This window comes from Athene noctua, chromosome 3, assembly GCF_965140245.1.
Source record: "Athene noctua chromosome 3, bAthNoc1.hap1.1, whole genome shotgun sequence".
Lineage (NCBI taxonomy): Eukaryota > Metazoa > Chordata > Aves > Strigiformes > Strigidae > Athene > Athene noctua.
This window is the reverse complement of record NC_134039.1, coordinates 54,932,831-54,955,274: the sequence shown is the minus strand read 5'-3', so window position 1 is coordinate 54,955,274 and position 22,444 is coordinate 54,932,831. Positions and strand designations below refer to the sequence as shown.

The window sequence follows — 22,444 nt, the reverse complement described above, 5'->3', positions numbered from 1 at the left end:
AATGATGATGCTACACAAGGCTCTCCAATTAACAAAAAGTCTTGAAGTGTAAGAGGCCTTTTTTCAGTTTTGTCACTTACTTGTGCTCAAGAGTCTGTTTCTCATTCTTTCCCCCACATGCTGATAAACTCCCTGCTGACAGACTGAAGGGGTTGAACTCAAACGAGCCCTGAAAATTTGTATTTCAGCTTTGGCATTTACTACATTGGCAATGGATGCCTCCCCCTACCACTCCACCAGAGCACCAGCCTCCTGCTGTAAAGGAGTATAAACCGAGGCAAAGATAGGATTGCCCTCAATCTAAGAACACTGAAGTATTGCATAAATGTGGTATTTGACCTTGCTAGTGATGGGAAGTTATTGATACTCAGAGAGGCATCACAGCTAGAGGCATAATGGAGCTTGTTGAAGGCTGTGGGAAATACAGTCTATGGCCCCAGGCTTCAACATAGCTTTGAAAGACAGAGGACAGTTATTAGCTTTGAAGATCTTACAACTTGCCTGCAAGGAAAAGAGAGTCTTGTTTTGTGAGACAGGGACTTTGAAGATAAAAAAAACCCCAAACAAAACCAAAATGAAACCCCTCAAACAAACAGCTCCCCTCCCCAAAACAAAAAAACACCAAAACCAAACAAACCCCACCCAGCTTTAAAGGATCTCTTCCTTGAAATATTAAAGTGCCTGTAAACCATACATTACCAGACCTACCATTCTCTGGGAAAGAGATACAGAATCTACTGAAAGCCTATATCAGCCAGAAAAAAATGGTCAGGTGTGTGAAACCAGATTTAGGGGTTTCAGTCCCATTTTTATCCAGAAAGTTTTTATTAACTATTCTGCCTTTGAGATGTGCTTAGTTACCGATCATCTTGCCATTGTGCCCATAGCACAAAGACACGTAAGCTTTGAGCACAGGTCAGTTCGGCTGGCAAAATTGCTGTGATGAGCCAAAGGCAGAAGCCCATGCCAGCATGGAAGAACCATGGGGAGAAGCAACGGCTGAGCAGAAGGTGCTTGCAGGGGTCATCAGAGGTAACTGGTTAGCTCAGGAACAGCCAAGAAAGGAAGAGCTATTCTTATGCCCATTCAATATTCAGCAGTATCAGAAGAAAAGCCAAGACAGCTGGTGTCCTACGTGATGCTCGTTATTCACAAGTTTTACAAGCATATTTTCCATTCTACCATCCAAGGTTTTAAAGAGAGTATTGAACAGTATCACATTCATTGACAGATCTCTGCAGAACCCCACTCAGTACATCTCATCAGTTTCTGAACTACCAAGAGCAGTTTTCCCCCAAAATTTTCATTAAGGCTATAGAAGTAGCATTTAGACTATGTTGTTACTATGCCACAACATCACAGATCTTAATGAAGTCAAGATAAATTATATCTACCACCTCTCTTTTACATGTAAATTCCATACCCTTGAACAGAAAGACATCTGATTACAGCCCATATTGATTTTTACTTCTTACCCCTTTGCTTGATAATTTTGTTCTAGGATTGTTTTTAACCACGGGTCTAAAATTCCTAATCTTCCTTTTTTTTTTTTTTTTTTTTTTAAAAAAAATCATAATCTGAGTGTATACTTGAAAATGCAAATTCTCAAAGACAACTCCTAAAATTGCCTAGGGTCTCTAGTTATGCCGGGAGGCCCAGTATTTTAACAACATCTAACTAATCTAAGTATTCCCCACCCCTTTCTTTCCCAGTTGCAGCTTGCACTCTGATAGATGGTTGCTAGCATTAGGGTTGAGTTTATCAGTGAGTGCTGATTCCATCAGGGCTGACACACCTGCCTTTTGAGCTGCTGCTCTGAGGACTCCTCCCTGCTGAAGGGTGGATCAACTCGCTTCCTGGTTTTACCCTTCCTATGAACATACTCCTCTTTTCCTGTTACTTGTACAGCATTCATTACTGTTTCTTGTTTGACTGGCTGATCTTTTGACTTTTGACTCTGTATCTTGTGTTAATAACACTTAGCAAACTGAACTAGGTTCCCCCTGTTTTAACACTGTTGAAGAGTTCATGGTTTAATTGTTGGGCTCCTGTCTCACTCCTTATTTTATTCCATTTTGGGGTAGTAGTAGAAAGAATAAAGCCTTTATCACAGCTTCTTTAAGGAATTGCCTTTTTTGCTTTACACTACTTTCCGTGAGTTTTGAGTTTTCATCTCTTACTGCTTCAGTTCTCTTGTGGCACTTCTGAAAATTAATGGGATGAATAGTACTTCTGCTAAGTGAAACTTGACTCACTGCCTCTGGATGAGAAAAATAGGTTGGGAAACCAGTAAGAGTGAATAATCAGTTGTAAGGGATTTCTCCTCAGCAAGGTAGCTGGTTTATTTCATATGACTTTCCTGTTTCTTAACAAACTATTAATGCCATGTAAATGACAGCAGCCAACTGAGGCTCCTCCCAGTCTCTCGGTTCCCTCCTGTGATTCTGAGTTGAAATGCAGTTTCACTAAACCAGTATTCAGCTGTTGTAGTACTAGTAAGAAATACGAACATTTGGTAACAGCCTGAGTATGGAACTATAAAAATATGAATCAAAATATGGAATAACCATCTGCTGGTTGGCTTATTCTTATTAAAAGGGACAAACAGCTAACTTTTATTTCTAAATGAATTAACATATAATAAGCTTAAGACAGTATCTTTGAAATCCTAGAAAAATATTACAGAGATTCCCCACCACACTATTTTAGAAATAAAGATATAATTCTAAAGTGAGTATTTTCTGCCAAACATCAGCAGATTTCCACAGTGAACCCTTAAACCTTTGAAAAGGAGGGGGGAAAGAAAGAAAGAAAGAAAAAAACCCAATAATAAACCTTTTAAGATAACAACAGCAAAAAACCCCAGCCTATCATAATACTATGACATAAAATACGTCTTTTAAAACCAGATATCAAAGAATAATGCACTTATCACTCAGACTGGAGGGGTGTATGAAACTCATGCTCAAGTATTCTCCAAAAGAATATGTCTAGACATTTGAAATACAGTTTGTTGGCCTCTCTCATCAGCTGAAGCCTAAGTATGATACACCTGTCATCAAACATGGCAGCAAACATTAGCCTGTGTGATTCATTGCTGGCTTTGCTATAATTCAGTTAATGATGACCATATATATTTTAATCATCTCAGTGAATTCAGTTTAATTCATTCATATTATGTCAAGGAACTGTAACAATTATATTGCAAGAAGAGAGAGAAGCAGAGATGGCAGAGGAAAGTTTCCAGGAAGCAAATTTTGGAATTTAACTTCTTGTTCCTTATTCATTATTAATACAAGTAATTTTAGAACAAAACATAGGATGAACTTTTATTATTAGTTGCTCATTTCAGCTTGCTAGGGTTGTGTCCATTTTTAAACATTTTATATTTTTCTGGTTAATTAAAAATTTAAAAATTTAAAAATAGATGGGCTAAATGTGACAGAAGATAACTGAACCCCTCACAGTTTTAGCAGTTTACTGAAGGGAAAAGAACCTGAATGGGTAAAGTTTCCTTCAGTTGTAAACATAGGCCTTTATTTAGATATTAAATTTAGTCAATGATAATAAAAGTAGAAGATCAACTAGACAGAATAAGTAGATGAACGGCATAGCTGGAAAACAATGGTGTTTTTTTAAACAAGCATCTTGCAGGTAAGGTATAGTTGTAAAGAGACACCCTGAAGCTGGACTGCAGACTGGATATCAGCACATAAAAAACCACTGAACAGAAATCTCTCCATCTGATGGAGTCAGAAATCTAGGGAGGAAGCCTCCATCATAGGCAGAACAAACAGCAAATTATGAAAGAGGAAAAAACCCTCAGCATAAATCATATCAATGATGAAGTGAATAGAGATAAGAGGGCTTTGTCATTCAGACAGCTGGAAAATCTGGAGAAACCTCTGAACAATAACAAGCCCATGGGGAAAGGAGGGACAGGAGAGCAGGGAAGTGAGTTTAAGAGACACTGATTTTCAGATGTATCATTAGATCTTAGAAATTTTTACTGGCTAAAGAGCTCTTGAACAATATCCTGTGACACAAAGGAAAGATTGAGAAGTCATTCATGGCTTTATTTTACAAAAAAAGTTGAGGTGCATCCACTTTTGCTATATTGCTGTGAAGTTTAGCACCTGAGAAAATCAGATAACCGAGTTCAGAGTTGAATGTGAAAAACAAACCTTCACTGCAATAGGCAGTATTACTCATTTCCTATGAAAGTCTTCTTTAAATAGAAGGGAATTAATGTTACAGAAGATTGTCTGTGTTGATTTGTAGTTGACCTTTTTTTGCTCCCTTTTGCCGCTCATTCTGATGCTGGCCTGTGCTCTACCAGTATTCTGAGTCTCACCTGCCAATTTTTTTTTTTTTTTTTTCACTTCTGAAGCTCTCCTTCCTTGCCTCCCAAGCATAATACATCCTCTTAATTTTCACAAAGCCAGTGTGTTGTCTGCATTCAAGCCTCTCATGTCAGAATCTATTTAACACCTATGTTAAAAAATATTTTACAATAAATAGTTCTACTGACAGGTGTCATTGTTCCCCAGAAGCCAATTACAGCATGAAGATAATGTCAATATGTATCGAGTCCCATTTTCATTAGTATAATCCATGTTATACTTCTGTGCGACTGAAATAAAATCTTTGCAGTTAGAATTTACACCTGCACTCCAGACAGCCACACAAATTTAATCCTCATAAACTCTGATCTAAAGTACTGTTAAGAGGGGAATCTTTAGAAAGAAACCTAAAAATGTTTAGCATAGTTGATATACACTTATTCTGGATGGACATTTGACCTACTCATTTCTTTGCCCTGCCTGCCTCCTTCCCTCCTCCTCTGGCTCCCAGCCCTTAGGAACAGTGAAGTTGCACCCAGAGAATGCTGTTATAATAATTACTGATTGCCCTGTCCTCAAAGGAGCAAAGTAATTTGTGTGCAGTGCTGCTACCTTGATTCAGATCAAGGAAGCTCAGTGCCTTCCCATCAAACAGTTTGCTATTTCAAATGTTTAAGTAATGACTGCACGCGTATGAAATCCTAAGGAAGAACACTACACCAGATTTGCAGTAAGTTGGCAGGAATAATAATACATATTGTAGCTTGTACTCTTTTAATATTTAGCAGGCATACAACATGTGTGCAATATAGTACAAAATCTGCCATCCTAGCACAAATAACAACAGAGTGAAAAAAAGGTAAAAGTTTTGCAAGGGCTACTTTGTCCTGAACTCAAGTACTCCATCATGGGCTTGACCTAAATTGTGAAGCAAATGGAGAGGATTCTGGACACTCTCCAGAAGCTTCAGATAAATTAAATATGAACATGAATAGTGCCCAGGGGCCCTGCATTCTCTGGGATGCCACAGGCATGGGACTCACAGAGAATCCACCCTTGCTGCAGAACCGTGTTTCCAGATTTTAATTAACTGAGTTTCCTCTGTTAAGCTTTTCCTGTGAAAGCCTCCCACAGCAAAAACACATCTTAAAAGCATTATGCCTCAGCAGATGAAAATAAATCTAGCTGTTGAATTTTCAAAAACTTTATTTGAAAGAACATAATTTCAAGGACTAAGATCACTCATTCCAGATACATGGTTCATGAACTCAAAACCATCACGTCCAAGTACTGCATGTTCTCATCTTTCCTAACTGCCATATGCTACTAAGTCATTTCATTTTATATGCAGCCTCATGGCTCCAGGCTTCATGGGCAGATGGCTCTTTGCCACCTAATCAAATTCACACATCAAGGGCATCCCAAGTGAGGTCCTTTGTAGAACTGTATCCTCCTTTAGTTCCCCTCTCTTTCTTGAACATTTGCACATCAGCACAAACTTGTACTATCAAAAGGTTCATAATTTTCAGATATAAGACACTCATTCTTCAATTAAGCACAACATAGTACAAGCAGTTCTATCCCATTCACTCTAAAAATACAATTCAGTGCCTTGGAACTTCACAGCGTACCCACACAGTCCTTAATATCCCTTTTGCTTCTATTTTCGGTCTTTCCTTCTTTCATAGCTGCATCTGTTCATTGGGCAGAATGGGTCTACGTCCTCTGCCACCACATATGCAGTTATAATAACGCCTCTTAACCCCTGCAACCAAGTGACAGTTTTTGCTCTACTGCACCAAGCTTGATGCAGTATCTAGATTTGGATGCCTTCTAATTTTCTTTAACTGCATATTGATAAAAATGAATTTTCATGGATCAGCTCATCTTAACATAGGCTTGTGGCTGTTGCCTTTGATGGATTCATAATCTCAGAGTTGCATTTGATTCTCTGGAGCATCCTATTAGTAAGACAGGAAAGTTCTCATATTAATAACTGTGGTACTTCTTCAAGCCACAGTGACCTACATTGCCTCACTGGGTTGGTTAGATTTTTCACATATGCTTTTATCACATTTTATTGCCACAATTTCTGTAACTCTTTACTCTCTGTGTTACTGATCACATCTATTAAATACTTGCATAAGCACACATGTTGTGTAACTGAATGCAGCAGGGTCAGGCACTGATGAAACATTATTTCACAAACGTGTACATTTTTTCAACTTAAAAAATATTGCTTTCTTTTACATACAGAATCTCCTTCTCTTATCCCTTCTAGGATACGTTTTACAGACACCAGGATGGATACAAGAAACAAGGTCATCTACATAGAGAGTGACTAAACCCTCCACTTGCACCTTTTCCTCTAAAGAAGGAACAGTATAGTAATTTTTAATACTGCCATCAACAGCTACAGAAAAAACTCACCCTGTTAAGATAAACAAAGTTGTTTAATATGAACATTTTAAGGACACCTAAACCCAGTTTTGTAATCTATACTAAAAAGAAGTGATCAGCTATCCAATACCAGTTATTTTAAGATAACATATCTGGAAGAGTGCTACTTGAAATATTTTTATAGACGAGCAATGGTGGAATTGTGATGGTACTACATACCATATTGATACTGCAGAGGCCAAATAGAATAGAAAACGGAAATGAAGAGATCTCTATACTAGTTACTTCCAAATGTTCATAGTAGCACTTAATAAATCCCATTTTTCAATATCATGTCTTACATCTAGCTTTTCTAAGCAATTTAATGTTATGTACCTCAAAAGACTACAGCCAAACAGCATGCACAGCTCACCTTCTCATGCTACAGTAAGTCATCTCTGAAGATCAAAAAAGGGCTATCCCAGAGAATACAGTGACCCAGAAGCCAAAGATAAACTGTTTACAATTTGTTCCAGACATCACCTATTTAGTTGCACATAGTTCCTTATATTTACAGCCCCTTCTATCACTCTGCTGAGAGTAGTAACCTGAATATGCCAACATAGTGGGAGACTGTTAAACATGGACTACATTTACTCCAATGTCTTACAGCTGCAATGGTTTAACAAGTGCTGCACAAGCACAGTGAATAATCCCATTTATAATCAGTTAAGGTAATCATCCTTATCCTCCTTCAATAGACCCTTCTTCCCCAAGGACAGATAACTCATCTTGAGACACTACTCAGTTATCCATTTCAATAGACAAGAGGTCTCATGTCCCAGAAAGCACTACCTTGATAACTTTCAAGCTGTTTTGAAAATATGACAGACAAAATCTAGTAAATGGATGTTTAAAGAAAGATCCAAGTTTTTGACATTATTTAAAAAAAAAACAAAATCTGTCTGCCACAATGTAATTTTCATTATGATCAGAGCCACGTTATTTATACTCTAAAACTAGTATTTAGCTTGCTAGCCTAAGCTAGGTCCTCAAAGTACTAAAAAAACCCTGCAAACCAACACAAAAAACCCCACCCACAAACCCCTGTGGTTTTTGTAACAAAACCAGGAAGATTTCTTTTGATAACATGGCTACATCACCTCATCTGTCTGGTCCAGAGCCATGCAGCCACCAAAGCTGTTTTCTGCATCGTGAGATGGTGCTTTAAGATACCAAACTCTGACAGAAGCACCACTCTATTGCTCAAGCTTTGAAAACTAATTGCACCCTATTGGCCTGATCTAAATTAGGAGCCTAGTTAACACTCCACTTAGTGCTGAGAAGCTGATTGGGCTCGGATGGAAACCTGAAGCCATGCTGCTTGGAGTTAGGTGACAAGTTTTCAGCTTTTTCCAGAATGAGGCAGCTGCATCAGGGGGTGCTGCAGACAACAATTTTGGATTTAAGCAAGCAGAACAGGTACTCATGGTATCTAATTTAATGGTTATCTAATGCTAGTGTTCTGAATTTCTCACTTAGAGGTGCTTCATTATCTTGCCAACAAAGAATAGAAACTTAAAACGATTCAGGAGACCAAAGTGCAAAAATCCAACTCCTTCAGAGTCCCTCTAGGTCCTGTTTTAGCCACTAGAAGCTTTCTTCTTTAGCCTAACTCTATGGCAAAAGCTATTAAGCACTGCTAATCAATAGAAGTTCAGAGTTAAGAAACCTGCTAAAGGAAGATGATTTAAGGTAAAGAATTCTAGATGCCAATTCTGCGCAAAAGCAGGCTCGTTTTTATCTGTTTCTTTTCCGGTATCACCTGCCTCAAGTGATAATGTTTGGAACAAAAGATCATCGAGGAACACCACTGGGTGAGTTGTAGTAGTCTGGACTGAGGTACTGCTTCATGCCAACAAAAGCAAATCCTACAGGGAAAGCAGCGAGGCAGAAGCAGTGGAGTAGAAAGATATATCCACATGCTTCAGCTACTAGAACTCTTGGAAAAGTACTGTATTAGGTCTGACAAGACACCAGTAGCAAATATGAAACAGTAAAGTATAAGAATAAAACATTCCTAGACTGTTAATATTTGAATATCTTACAGTTAGGGGTAGTCAGTAATTTAGGATATTTCTGAGTGGACACTGTATTTAAACTAACATTTTTAAATATCACATTTCACATATAAGTCTAATCCTTTTGATCCTATGACCCTGACAAGTTTCATATATAGCAGTGAGTTCCACTACTACTTTACACAGTGTAATGAAATGTTTGAAACTTGCTGCCTGATCACTTCATTGAATTCTTAATTTTTATAAGCTATCAAACATTCCCCAATCAGCATTATGGACAAAGTCAAACTGGTCCTCTGTCACATTTATTTATTTATTTTTAAAAAGCACCGAAAATAGTATTGGAGAAGACAACAAACCCCCTTTGTTTCCATGGAAGTAGCAACAGAAGACCCCAAAATGACCGTCTGAAAGGGATTGCTTAATGTTAGCTTAGAGAGTGTGTGTGTGTGTCTTTGCTTTGCACCCAGTTATATATTTGAATGTAAACTGGTATTAATTAAGAATACATAGTAGTGTATTTGGATTTACATTTTTTATATTTGGAAGAAAAGCAAGTCCTGATGAGCAATAAGAAGAGCTTAAAATAAGAGACAGAGGCCAGCTGATCTCTTCTTCCAAGTGTGAAAGTGTGAATATGTTTTATATTGTGCCTCCTAAAAGCAAAAAGTTTGAGGACACAAAGCAGCCAATACAAAAGGGTACCACCATCACCATGTGTCTGTGGTTTTGGGAGAGATTTAAGGATGGAGACCCTAATTTAAAAAATCTGAACGGCTTTAATGCAAAATAGGTGACAACGCACTTTGCTTAGAGACCATGACAGTTTCAAGTATACATGAAAGCTGATTTTTAAGCATGTAGGAAACTTCATGCCTTTTGGATTTTGCCAGCAGGTTCAGGTGCCTGAGAACACAGGACGGTGATCCGTGTTAGATACAAATTTATTTAAAACTCTTTGCATAACTTTAATTACCATGTTAGGCACCCAAACTGCAGTCAAGAGAAATAGTGCAGTATAAGCCTTTATCACAGCAAGAGATTTTCAGTATCATATTAGAGCATATTAAAACATATGCACATTCCCATTTTTAAAACATATGACCATTCTCATTTTCAATGCAAATGCAACAGAACTATCATTCTTGAAGTTACTAAAATTGTTCATAAGACAGAAGATCAACATCTTAATATCCTTTTGGAAAACAGACAGATGTATTGTTTAGTCAAAAAATATTTCACAGACCAAGCTGATGTGACAGTAATTTATTATATTACTGTATGAAGACTTAAAAGACTAGTACAATGCTCAAGGCTGAAATTCAACCCTATGCAAAGGAACTAGTGCGAGATTCACATACTACTAAAGCACTGCTTCCAAACAGGCAACAAACAGACCAATATATAAAGCATCAGTGGTGCTAATCCTAAGAGGAATTCCTCTTTAGAAAAAAAAATCTTGGGAAATTCTCTTATGAAAAATTTCATTCCCAAGGGTTGGGTCTACATACTAACTGCAAAAAGCACTCTTCCAGATGTTTTTCTGGATTTAAGTATAGAAACACATCATTTTGTTAAGATGCTGCCTTGAAAGATTAATGTTTTGGAGAGAGATATCAAAAGATGGGAGGTTCGGGGGGCAGGGTAGAACTACAACATGATTTTCAGTGTCTTCAACACCAAGCAAACCTGTATTACAGATAACTTTATAGCACTTTACAAAATGTACACTATATACATATGCATATATACCAGTATTACTTCAATCACTAAGTTCTTCCTCATCACTGAAATAAGCACTTTTCTTAATCCGTGGACGTTTTGAATCATCTGAAATGGAAGATTCCCCTGCAGTCTGTGTCCATCTTTGTTGTTCTTCCTCAATTTTGGCTTGCTACAATGAAACAAGGAAAAGTATTAACTGAGATCAAGAAAAATTAAGATGCATTATAAATAATAATGCTAATTATTAATATGCATTGAATTATTTAGTAAGTTAAAGAATTGAAAAGGTTTATCTCCATTTCCAGATAATGTGTGATGAGTAAACAAGAAAACATTTCTTAAAGTAGTTCTCACATGCAAACAGTAAATCTTCTGCACCAATGCAGGCCACATGGAATAGCCTCTATTTTCAAAGAGAAGAACTTTTGCCCATGGTAAGCTTACAGATCTGAAGCCAAGAATGCATTGCATTTCAAACTGACATTATTGAATCAGCTTTGTTTCACTAGCAAGTCTTCTACTGGTTGTCTTCTTCAGTCATTCATTCAGGGAATGAATGTCTTCAGGGACACAAAGGTTATTCTACTAAAGATTTAAATAGATGCTTCCTATTTTTACTGGGAAATATGCTATCCCAGTTAAAGACTTTGGATGGTGAAAGAAATGGGAATGTTTCCTGGCCTGTTTACATTTATAGGTTTTTCTTCTAATCACAGAGTTTTCTGGGGGTGGGTGGGGATAATTGTGCATATTTGCACGTTTTTTGGACTACATCATGTAAAAACTCTTAAAGGTTTTTCTAGGGGGGACAGGGGCACACAGGGGACAGCTGAGGACTAGGGAGCCAAGAAATACGAACATCAGGTCAGGCTTGCTCCGTGTAGTGAAGCAAAAGCCTGTAAAGAAGTATTGAAGAAGATAGTAATACAGCTGTCAGACTATCTAGCTACATAACAAAAAATGCATTAAATATGTTTTGAGAGAAAGAGGTCTATTAGAGACCACAATGGTCTCTAATTAGGCAAAGAAACTGCTCCAGAAATAGATATTGTTCAAGGATATTCTAGTGAGTGAGGGCAGAGAATGTACCTGGTCATTTATAAATGACTGTTCTTCTGGTTGCTCAGTTAACACAGTAAAAGAGGGATTTGTGGACCAAAAACCTAATAGAGCATCACAGCAGAGATGACAGGAAACTAAGCAGCAAAGGAGCTTGAAAGAAGAAAAAATTGTAAGGCACAGACAGCAACAGTGAAACAGTAAAAAAAAAAAAAAAAAAGACACAAAGAACTGAACATGCTTACAATATGAAGAAACCAACTATCATCACCACCTACTGCCTGGCAAGAGTGCCCTGAGTGCTACAGAGTGGACAGACCTACAGATGTATCTCAAGAGCTTTTGAAAACCAGCTAAAAAAGGAAGTAGAGTTGCATTTAAATGATAATAAATATGCAATGCTCTTCAAATTTGTACCTGAAAAGCTATGGCTTGGCTGAGGCTATCCAGAGCAGGGTCTTCTCCTTCCTCTTCGCTTTCTTCTTCTTCTTCACTTCATTGTGCAGAGAGAGAAAAAAATATATAGATCTTTAAGTGTTTAGTATGAAAAAGCTTCCTAAAAGTAGTAGTAACATGTAAATAAATATACATACATTTCTTCTGGCTCAACTACTTTCTTTCTCTTCTTCTTTTCTTTTTTCTTTGGTGGCTCCCGCTCTCCTAACATATTTTTAGGACAAGCATAACTTAAGTGTCCTGCTTCCTTGGAGAAAAAGAAATATTGCTTAACAGAAACCATTACAAACAACTATATGTTAAAACATATTATGAGGACAGTTAATGTAAGACAGTTCACAGTGAAAAAAATGGAAGCAATTAGTAAGATACACAGAACACTGAATTAGCACACAGAAGACAAACTCTCCTCTATAAGCTTGACATGGAAATGAAGAGATTGGTGGTAATATATATGTTTAACTGCAAATTGATAACAAGCTATGAGCAAAGTAGATTTTCTTCGACTGCTGCGATAGCTGAATACACTACAGCATGTTTAAGACAAGATATAAACCTCAGCATTAACATTTTAATAAACAGGAGTGGGTCAACATTTTTGCTCTAAGAAGTGTTATGAATATAAATCAAGTTTGTACTTGACATAAAATACTATCCAAATCTTAATCTCCTATGTTATTACGCTTGGGACAAGTGAGGAATTGCCTAAAACTTAAAAACACACTTCTGTATAAATATATTTGTTTCCAATATTTATTTTGCTGCCAACTGTATCATGAACTTCTAAAGATACAGCAAAAGCAAGTATTCTGAAGCAGAGATTAGGAGGTTTCCCTTCTCAAATAGCATTATACTGATACTCAGATCTGTCTGCCCATCATCACACTAAGCAGCCACTGTATGTACGTATTTTCCCCCATCCCCAAATAAAAGTCAAAGGGGTATTATCATTCTTGGAAAACAGTACAACTGCTACACAAGTTGATAATAACAGAAAAAAATTAATGTGACAGCATGGGCAGAATTAGCAATGGTCAAACTGAAGAAACAAGCTAAGAGTCTGTGCTGGTTCTGGCTGGGGTAGAGTTAATTTTCTTCACAGTAGCTAGTGTGGGGGCTATGGTTTGGATTTATGCTGGAAACAGTGTTGATAACACAGAGATGTTTTTGTTCCTGCCTAGAAGTGATTACATTGAGTCAAGGCCTTTCTGCTTCTCACACCACCCCACCAGCAAGCAGGCTCGGGGTGCACAAGGAGTTGGGAGGGGACACAGCCAGGACAGGTGACACCAACTGACGGAAGGGATATTCCATACTGTGCGGCATCATGCTCATCAATAAAACTAGGGGGAAGGTTGGTCCAGGGAGCTGCTGCTTGGGGATTGGCCATTGGTGAGCAATTGTTTTCATTTGCCTCATTTGTCTGTCTTGGGTTTTATTTCTCTTATTTTTGTTTTCATTAAAATTTATTATTATTACTACTTTATTTCAATTATTAAACTGTTGTTATCTCAACCATGAATTTTCTCTCTTTACCCTTCCAATTCTCTTCCCTCCCATCCTGCTGTGGGAAAAAGTAAGTGAGCAGCTGTGTGGTGCTTAGTTGCCAGCTGGGGTTAAAACATGACACAGTCAAAAGATGGAATATATTAGTTCATTTCTGGTTTTACTTACCCCACATTCGTAACACTTAGACTTATCAAAGTAATTACGCCTGCGAATGAATTCTGCTGCTCTTCCATTATCAATGGCAATGCTTGCTTTTATTACTCTGCCAAATAACTACAGCAAATTAGAAAAAAAAGATAAATATTTTGGAACTGTAAACCCAACCGTCCTGCTGTCACAACTTTCCACAATTTACCTGTTTGTTATTAAGTGCCCGAGAACAGTTTTGTGCAGATTCTTTATCCAAAAACAAAATAAAGGCAACTCCTTTGCTCTTCCTGGTGTCTTTGTCTTTCATAATAGTAACTCTGAAAACATATAACCACGTTATTGATACACTAAAATAACCTCATTTTTTCCTTAAAGCTCTCAGTAGGGTCTTAGCTTGGTTATATAGCAAAAAAGTATATTTAACAATAGAATGGCTCACTAAACAGAGATACAAAGGAACAGCTAACCTGGCCACATGCTTACAAGTAGAGTGGAGATGACTTAAAAAAAAGGTATGTGGGGGTCTTTCTGGGTCTCGTATCATTCTTTATTCCCTTTATTCGTAGAGAACATACTCTTTAGATTTACAGACAACCTAACTGGAGGGAACTACACATACTGTAGGTGAAATTAAAATTCAGGAGTAATCTTGACCATTGCTGGTGCTGCTGAAAAACACAGTGCATTGAACTGCATCCAAACTGAGAAATCTATGTCCATGTACTACCTAAACAAATTAATGACAGGAAACAGTAAGGATATGCAGGATTGTTCCACAAATATCTCCAACTGAAATCCAAGTAGGTCATGGATGCATGTGTTATTTTACATCACATACAAACTCAAATCTTCAGTCTAACATTGGAATCAACAGCTCCAGTAGCACCTCAAGAAATTCCAAAAAGATTTAGACCCAGTAAAAACAACAAAGAAGAAGAATTACAAGAGGTGAAGAGGGAGGGAACCTATAAAACCTTAATTCTTTCAATATTAATGTCAATTGTATCTAGCCCTAAAAAAAACAGTGGGAAACAGGATGCCAGTCTGCATGTACATGAAAGTTTATGTTACAAAGTAGGGAATAAACTCCTCCCTGTGACCCCCATAGGCAGAACAAGGTTGCCATAAGACAAGCCAAAATTTTAAGAATTAAAAAAAAAAAAAACCAACCCCAAACCCCAAACCAACCCAACCCTACTTCAGTGCAGGAGGTCTACCTGTATAACAGATGACCTACATAGTAGAAGTGTATAAAAAAAAAGATCAGTAAAGAAAGCTCAATTTCCCCCAAACACACACGCAGAAAGATAGAGCTTAGAACAGTTTTTCTACCAAAGCCTCTTGGACAAGGATGTGTCCAATTGAACACATAGAGCCGAAGTGTCAATAAAACTGACTTTAGAACAGTTCCATTAATTCTTTTGCTTGAAAGAGTTCCAACAGAACCCTAACATAACTGTCAGGCTTCTAATTGGGATATTGAATGTACTGGATGATTACACAAGCATAGAATGAAACAAGTGATAAATATTTAAAAGTCAGCAACTTCTTGGAGACCTAGAAAGTCTGATTTCTCACTGAACAAACTGACCCAAAATCAGAATATTCAGGATATACTGGGATAAGAAATGCAGTACAGAAGAAAAGTCAGCATGATTTTGCCAAGTCACAACACACTTCAAAAAAAAAAAAAAGTCTATTAAAGATTATTTAATTAAGTTAAAGCTGACCTAAATGGCATTGCAAAGCTTTCTGCAAAGGTTTCTAAAGTCTCTGAACAAAGACTCTACAGAAATCAAGCTAATATCTGAAATCTTTTTCCTGAGAGTTAATGACTAGTTACAAATAAGAAAACTGATCCGTGTTGGCCTCAGTTTCACAGTGAAATGGGAATATCAGTAGAATCCTACAGTATCTGCGCTGTTTATAGTCAGGTCAGCTTGCAAAGGGATGAACAGGAAACAAATTTTGCTAGATATAAAAAAAAAGTCACGATACTATTTTACACATGGCATTCTGTGACTCTGCATTTCGTTTAACTTATGGCAGTGACTAGACAAAATGTCAGGAAAACTTAGGTATCAATACATGAATTTTTTTGCAAAACAATATATAGGTGGGGGGGAAACAGTAATTGTGCAAGTTCTAAATTAGGTAGTTTCACACAGGATTCGCACAGGATTTCTTCTGCATAGGCATCTGAAAACACCATTTCTGTTGTCTATGACAGTTTGAAAAAACTCAAATAAAATATTAGAAATTATTAAAAAAGGGAAAAAAAAAAAAAAGAGAGAATGCTGCTGTGACACATTTAAAATAAGCAATGTATCATACAGCCAACACTTCATACAATTCTCATCCTCCTATCAAAGCAAGTTCAAAAGCCAAGACAGCAGAAGATCCCTACCCCCAAAGACAGAGAGTATATTACCAAATTATAGCAGGGAGGTCAGAAGTGTCAAATTTATGGAGAACAGACCCCTCACTGGATAAACACTAGCATTACTACAACCTTTGCTCAGGATTTCTTCTAAATTGGTAGTTCAGCCACCAGCTAAAACAGGTCAGACACCCGAACCTGGAAACAACAGACTGTAGGTGCCCAGTTGGATTGGTCACTGCATGACTGCCATAACCTACATAGGGTTTTTCTCTCGGTCAATTAAAAAAATATTTTCTTCTAAAGTTGTAGGTTGGCTTTTCATGATATTTGTTACCTGAAGCACATTCCTAAGACTTCAAAAACTTTGAATTTAGCTCACAGATTATTACAGCAGCTACTAGAAGTTAGAGCAGGTATTTGCCAGTGTAGGGTTAAAAACCGAAGTATTGAGTCTTGTTATTCTGACCAGTTAAAAAAATAAAGAAACCAACCAAATCAGCACGTGCCTTACTGTCGCATTTATTTCTATCATTTGAACATAGAGGCAGGTACTCACAAGTATTGTTCATGAATACCCCAAATATTAAAAGCCATTACTATGCAGCCATACATCTAATCTTAAATGTAATACTAAGCAGTCACAATAACAAGCCCCTCTAGAACCACAAATACAGGAATTGTACACTGCAATTGTGGGAACTGTTTGTGGGAATTGTGACATCTAGTTCACATAAGTAGAAGCTACCACTTTTACACTTACCCACTTGTGTCCCAGGCAGTGTTCAGGAAAAGGGGAACAACACTTACTAGAAGAATGTTGTTTCAACTCTTTCATGGAGGAGACCACTGGCATATAACAACATTCTACTTGCTCTTAAAAAGGGGCTAACAAAACCTGTCCCCTACTCAAATATTGTTACATCATGTGCATAACTGCAAGAACTTCCAGTTGTTAAATTAAATCTATACTTTATTAATAATGAACAGAACTTCAATACAGTTCCACATTCATACTTAAATTATAAAAAGCACAAGATTTTCAAGTGAAGCAAAGACATTAAATATTTAAAATGAAAGCTACAAAAATAGCAGGCTATATCAGGTCACTTACTTGACAACTTTCCCATACTTTGAAAATATCTGAAATATAAAACAAAATAAAAAGATTTAAAAATAGATAATTGCATTTCTTTAGTAATAAATTTATCAATGCAAACTTCTGTAAGTAAAAGATACATATCAGTATCATATTTACGCTCAAATTGTTGTCAGTAAGTTTAACCTGAACAATGCAACTCTTAAAAACTTACCCTGTACAGATCGTTATTTGTCAAAGCAAAAGGTAAATTGGACACATACACTGTGCTTTTGCTTGGTGCCAACCCACCACTCATTTTTCTGATGAAAGGAAAAAAGAGAGAAGAGTTAAACTGTATTCAACAGAGAAATCAATTTAAAAACAGTTGCAAGACTTTTTTAAAGTTGCTTTTCAAACCTAGCCCAGTGGGTCATGATAAAGTTGCAGGAAAGCATAGCTTTCATTTCCCTTTTATCATTTTACATGAAACTAGTGCTTGCCTTCAAGTTTTACAGAAGACATATATTCCTTTCTCCTTCCCTGTATCCAAAGTGTATTTTTGCTGTGTCTGAGTCAATTTGTAAGTCACAAAAAACCAGACCAGTTAGTGTTCTTAAAATAAACCTCAACTGATTTGTGCAGTTATGAAAGGTTTAGGTCTAGGAAGAAACAAGTAATGTCCACTTATTACACATTATGGCCAAGATGTGAAATTATTGACCTTTGTTCAAGTACCTGCATGCTCTGATTCTTTATACAAGTTTCAGTTCAGATGCGTTCAACATAGACTGAACCACAATCAGGTAAGGAGAAAAAAACCCCACTTCCCTAAAGCAGAGTCCTAATTACTGGGGGGAGCGAGGTGGGATACTACATTGACTTTAAAATGTACCTAAGATGCTAAACCAGCAAGCATCTCCTCTTGCACCTATTGCTTAGGTTTCTACACTGCTCTGGAACTGCAAGTGTCCAGAGATGATCACAGACAGCAACTCCCCTAGAGGTACTCCCCCTCCTCCTCCTGATTAAGCAGCACTATATTGGCAGGAACCAGTGAACTCTCAGAAGCTGTTTTAATTGCCAATCTCTTTTAAGCTCTTGAAACTAAGTATGCCTGGAAATAATGAATCAATTCAGAAAGACTGTTACAACTGCATACACATCCTCTAATACTAGGTCAAGAGTAACTGTACTAACTTGAAAAAGAACAGCCTATGTTTTTCCTCATGTATGGACATTTCCCAGAATTTTAAGTGGTGCTAAAGTCTGTGCAAAACACTTCTTCCCTTTGATCCATTCAGTAACCTTTGCTCAGTTCAAGAGCTAAGTAAAATTTAAGTTCAGAATAAAGCACAGCCCTTATGAGAGAGCACACTGAAGAGTACAGCAAACCCATTCCCTACACAACCCAATTACTACCTCCTTAACCAGTTTCCCGCAGCCTTATTCCTGTTGCTTGGCACCTCCAGCTGATTCCTAACTGAGGACCAAGCCATTCCTTCAGCAAGACCAACTCATTTTAAAATGCAGACAAAAGCTGATGAAGGGATAAAAGAAACTGAAGTATTAAAAAATCAACATCCATCATAATACAGTTTCTTAGGGGACTTCTTGGGTAGTGAGTCTGAGCAGATTGCTTGGACAAGTGCCAACAAAGTAACTAATACCAAACTCTAATCCAGCTGTTGTTATTTTCTTGCATTTCATGATTTACTCATCTGAAGACCTGATATTCCCAGTAGACACTGATTATCCAAGTGTTTTGCTTCTCTTTCCTGAGTTTACTGTATCACAATTCGTCTCAATGGTAGTTTCCAAGTGATTGAATTTTGAGGTTTTTCATGTTCAATGACTGTTTTTTGGCATGAGCAGAAATGGCAACATAAAGGTTAAGCAAATGAAAACAGAATAAATTTGCAATAAAGGCCACATGTTGCATCTGGTGTTACGCAGACTGGATTCATTATCCCAAATTCCTTGCTGCTTGGCATTAGTATCCTTGACAAGCTTAACCAGACTCACTTGGCAACATGCCACACAAATAGATGGCCTGAAGTGCAGTTATCCAGATGTACAGTGGATACAAAGGATTCCATAAGAGCTACCTCAGTGCTGCATTATGGTATGTTGCCAATGCTAACATATTGCAACAGCGGAGGATAAAACAGCAGAGGTGAACCTCATGTGGCTGTAGATAGCAATTTAACTGCCTAAAAGACAAAAAAAGCTAGAACACATTGTAACAGGAGACCAAGATGACCTCATATTAATGAACAGATGCCAGCAAGGATGGCATGACTGGAGAGCACTCAACTTGCATATTCTGCAAGACTGGAGTGCAAACCTCCACAGAGAAGGTGATATGTCATGCGAAGATTATTGCAGGCCTAATAGCTCAGTCAATAGGAAATTAGCATTGACTGCAAGCTACAGAACTTCCATTTTCAGCTGTATACTACTTTTCCCAGAAGCAAGCTGAACAAGTTGTACCTTGGAGCGCTGGCTTCCAGACAGCCGAGGCTGATCTTTGTTTCTAGTCCTCTGGACAAATTTAAGAGAAACAGTCTTCCTGCTGCAACTAGCCAAATATTCTTAGCGATTTTTATTATTTCAGACTATTATGCGAGGATTTCTTACTTTTAATATCTGACTTACCAGACAGGCACAGTTTTAAGAGGAACTACAGTAACTGTAAGGCTATTGCCATGCTCACGTTCAAGATGGCAAAGGTTCAAATTTACCACTCCAGGACAGAGTATTTCCCCAGATCTGCAGGAGGACTTCCTCTCCTACATACTGAGGGGTCACTGGGATAGTTTATAAATATCTTGTTCAAGCCAGCAGATATACTGACAGGTTTGCACAATGGCAACATTTGGGCCATTCAACTATCTACTTAAAAGCCTGGTCATCCTTACTAAGTCTTCTGCAGAACATTCAAAAATAATATTTTACCAAAAGCAATCTCTCAAAAAGCTCTAACATGTTAAAATACAGATTTTTGGTTATCTGTTGTGAATACAGTGGTATAAATGCAGTTTTAGATCCACCTACTGGCACAATTCTTCCTACCCCAATAGACCTTAACATCATGTGTCAATTTTAACTCTGCTATAACCAGTCCATTAGTCTCCCCCCACCCGCTTCATTTATGGATGCCATATCAGCTTCACATTTATTGGTCAGATGTCTTCTAACCAGGGTGGTGTGTGTGTGTAGCAAAAAAAAAAAGCCAACTCCAGCTTTAAGCTAACTCTCTAGATGAGACACCTAATCTGGAGACTCATCATTACGAGACTAAGAGTCCTTTTATGTCAGGATTTTTTTCCCCCAAAACACCTGAGCTTTCTACTTGGTGCAAGGATCTCACCTGAGAGTCACGTACAAGCTGGCTTCTATATCGTACTAGATCTCCCTAACAAACCAAATGTTCTGATTTGTACTGAGTGCTCTTATGGGGCTTCCTCACTCGTCAGTGTATTACCTGGTGACTTTAAAGCATCAGCTGGAAGCCAGTACATTATCTCCATGGAGTTGAGCACAACTCCCATTAATGTAATAGCCTCTATGTAATATTAATGCCTTCTTCATTAATCATTTGCACATATTAACTTTCAGAATGGAGTTGTCTCTCATTACTATGACTTCTTGAATTCAATCTTTTTTGTCTTTTCCAACACCTCAAACTAAAAGAAGTCATTCTTTGACAAGAGCCATCTGTCAGTAATGATTAAGTTTCTTGCAAAATATATCTGGTACAGGAGTATGTTTTGCTTGAATCCAACATGTTTAATGTAACATCTGTCACTGGTGTTGAGGACATCATAAGAGAAGACAATAATTAACTTCAATAATTGGCTCTCCTATCCCAGAACACATAAGGATACCACCAAAATAGTTCAGATGCCTCTGACACATCAAGTGAATTTACTGATGTTTTCATGACTTAACACCAACATTTCAGCACAAACTTTCATGTTTGTTTTTAAGTGCACGGCAGCAAGGTCAGATTTGTGATTTAATCAATTAAAGTATGTATAAATGATTCATGGATAAATTATTCTAGACACACTCACTCAAGCCAACTCATTTGGGTTCTTCTATCTTGATTCTTAAACCACCATATTTTATTTCTGATTTAACAGGATCAACAGAGTTTAGACCCAAATCAACAAACTGTTAGTTGTGGCAGGAACTTGTATATAGTCAAAAGTCTGTAGTAAAGGAGAAAACCAAACCCATGTTCTCCTTGGTCCCAGACAAGGATATTAACAACTTACTGCAATTCTGTCCTACACAAGGCACATGTAGTGAACTGTCAGAGCAAAATCTGTTTTATCTCTACGTAGTTGCTTAAATCTTACAAGACAAATATTAAATAGGATCGGAATAAGGTAAATAAAGTTGACGCTATCAGCAGAAAGAGTCTTTCAATCTGCCCAAGGCAAAGATGTACATGAAAAGGATCCATGGTCCGAATCAAACTATTCTTATGTACTAATTCAACTACAAAAGCTTTGGGACAATAAGACTGAGCAACCAGGCCGTCAGCAGGAACTATGTTAGGAGCTTTAACAACAGTTTCTTTTAAAATGTCTTTCCAGGACAGTCAAAATGTGAGAAGAGTTGCTTGGCTCGGGCATATCTAGTCTCACCTAGAACTTCATCCAGGAGGTACAGAGCCAAGTAACCCACTTAAGTGACGCTCCTTCTTCCTAAAAACCCCAGCTGAGACAAGCAATTCCGTTTCAAAGCTTAGCACGCACAAACCAACCAAGGCAAGAGAACTACAGGCTACTCAGAACATATTTACGCCTTTAGCCGTAAGAAACATCACCCTGCCATTCCTCTACCACGGCGCGGCCCCGGCCACCTGCTGATTTCGCTTTGCCCAGCCGCCGCGCGACGCCAAACCGCCTCTTCCCCGGCCCACAAATCTCTCCCTACCACCACAAAAGCCAGAAGCGAGACGAGGAGCCTCCCAGGCTTCTGCCACTCGCGGTGCGCTCATCCGGCCGCCACCGAACCACGGCCGGGCCAGGGCTCACCCGCACACTTGCTCCCACGCCCGCTCTCCTCCAGGTGACGCGGCCCCCGGCTACCCGGCCTACCCGTCACGGCGGGGTTCAGGCCGCGCGGGCGCCCATGGTGCGACGCGACACCGGACGACGGGACGGGACGGGACGGGACACACCCGACCCGGCCCGCCCTCTCCTCGCGCCGGCGCTCTTCCGGTGACGCGCGCCATTTCCAACCAATTAGACGGTGGCGATGGTGGCAG

General features: G+C 38.2%; 1 protein-coding gene across 3 annotated transcripts; it reads right to left on the bottom strand.

Moving 5' to 3' along the window:
* Nucleotides 1-9,729: 9,729 nt before the first annotated feature.
* Nucleotides 9,730-22,382, bottom strand: ZCRB1 (zinc finger CCHC-type and RNA binding motif containing 1). 3 transcript variants are annotated; one of them, XM_074903032.1, is made up of 8 exons: nucleotides 22,275-22,382; nucleotides 17,396-17,483; nucleotides 17,197-17,225; nucleotides 13,908-14,019; nucleotides 13,718-13,825; nucleotides 12,181-12,290; nucleotides 12,005-12,080; nucleotides 9,730-10,697 (listed from the first exon to the last, which is right to left on the bottom strand). In XM_074903032.1, exons 2-8 carry the CDS (start codon nucleotides 17,477-17,479, stop codon nucleotides 10,566-10,568), a joined length of 651 nt encoding a protein of 216 aa, XP_074759133.1. In that variant the 5' UTR covers nucleotides 17,480-17,483; nucleotides 22,275-22,382; the 3' UTR covers nucleotides 9,730-10,565. The 3 variants fall into 3 exon arrangements, with proteins under 3 accessions (XP_074759133.1, XP_074759132.1, XP_074759134.1); XM_074903031.1 differs by having other exon boundaries at nucleotides 22,212-22,379; XM_074903033.1 differs by lacking the exon at nucleotides 13,718-13,825 and having other exon boundaries at nucleotides 22,212-22,379.
* Nucleotides 22,383-22,444: the final 62 nt, after the last annotated feature.

Bases quoted from the DNA above. Each gene is read 5' to 3' on its own strand.
- ZCRB1 (XM_074903032.1), bottom strand. From the start codon at position 17,479: ATGAGTGGTGGGTTGGCACCAAGCAAAAGCACAGTGTATGTGTCCAAT. The intron at 17,226-17,395 runs GTAAGTTTTTAA...TTTATATTTCAG, and splicing joins CAAATAACGATCTGTACAGG to ATATTTTCAAAGTATGGGAA. The intron at 14,020-17,196 runs GTAAGTGACCTG...ATATGTTTTCAG, and splicing joins AAGTATGGGAAAGTTGTCAA to AGTTACTATTATGAAAGACA.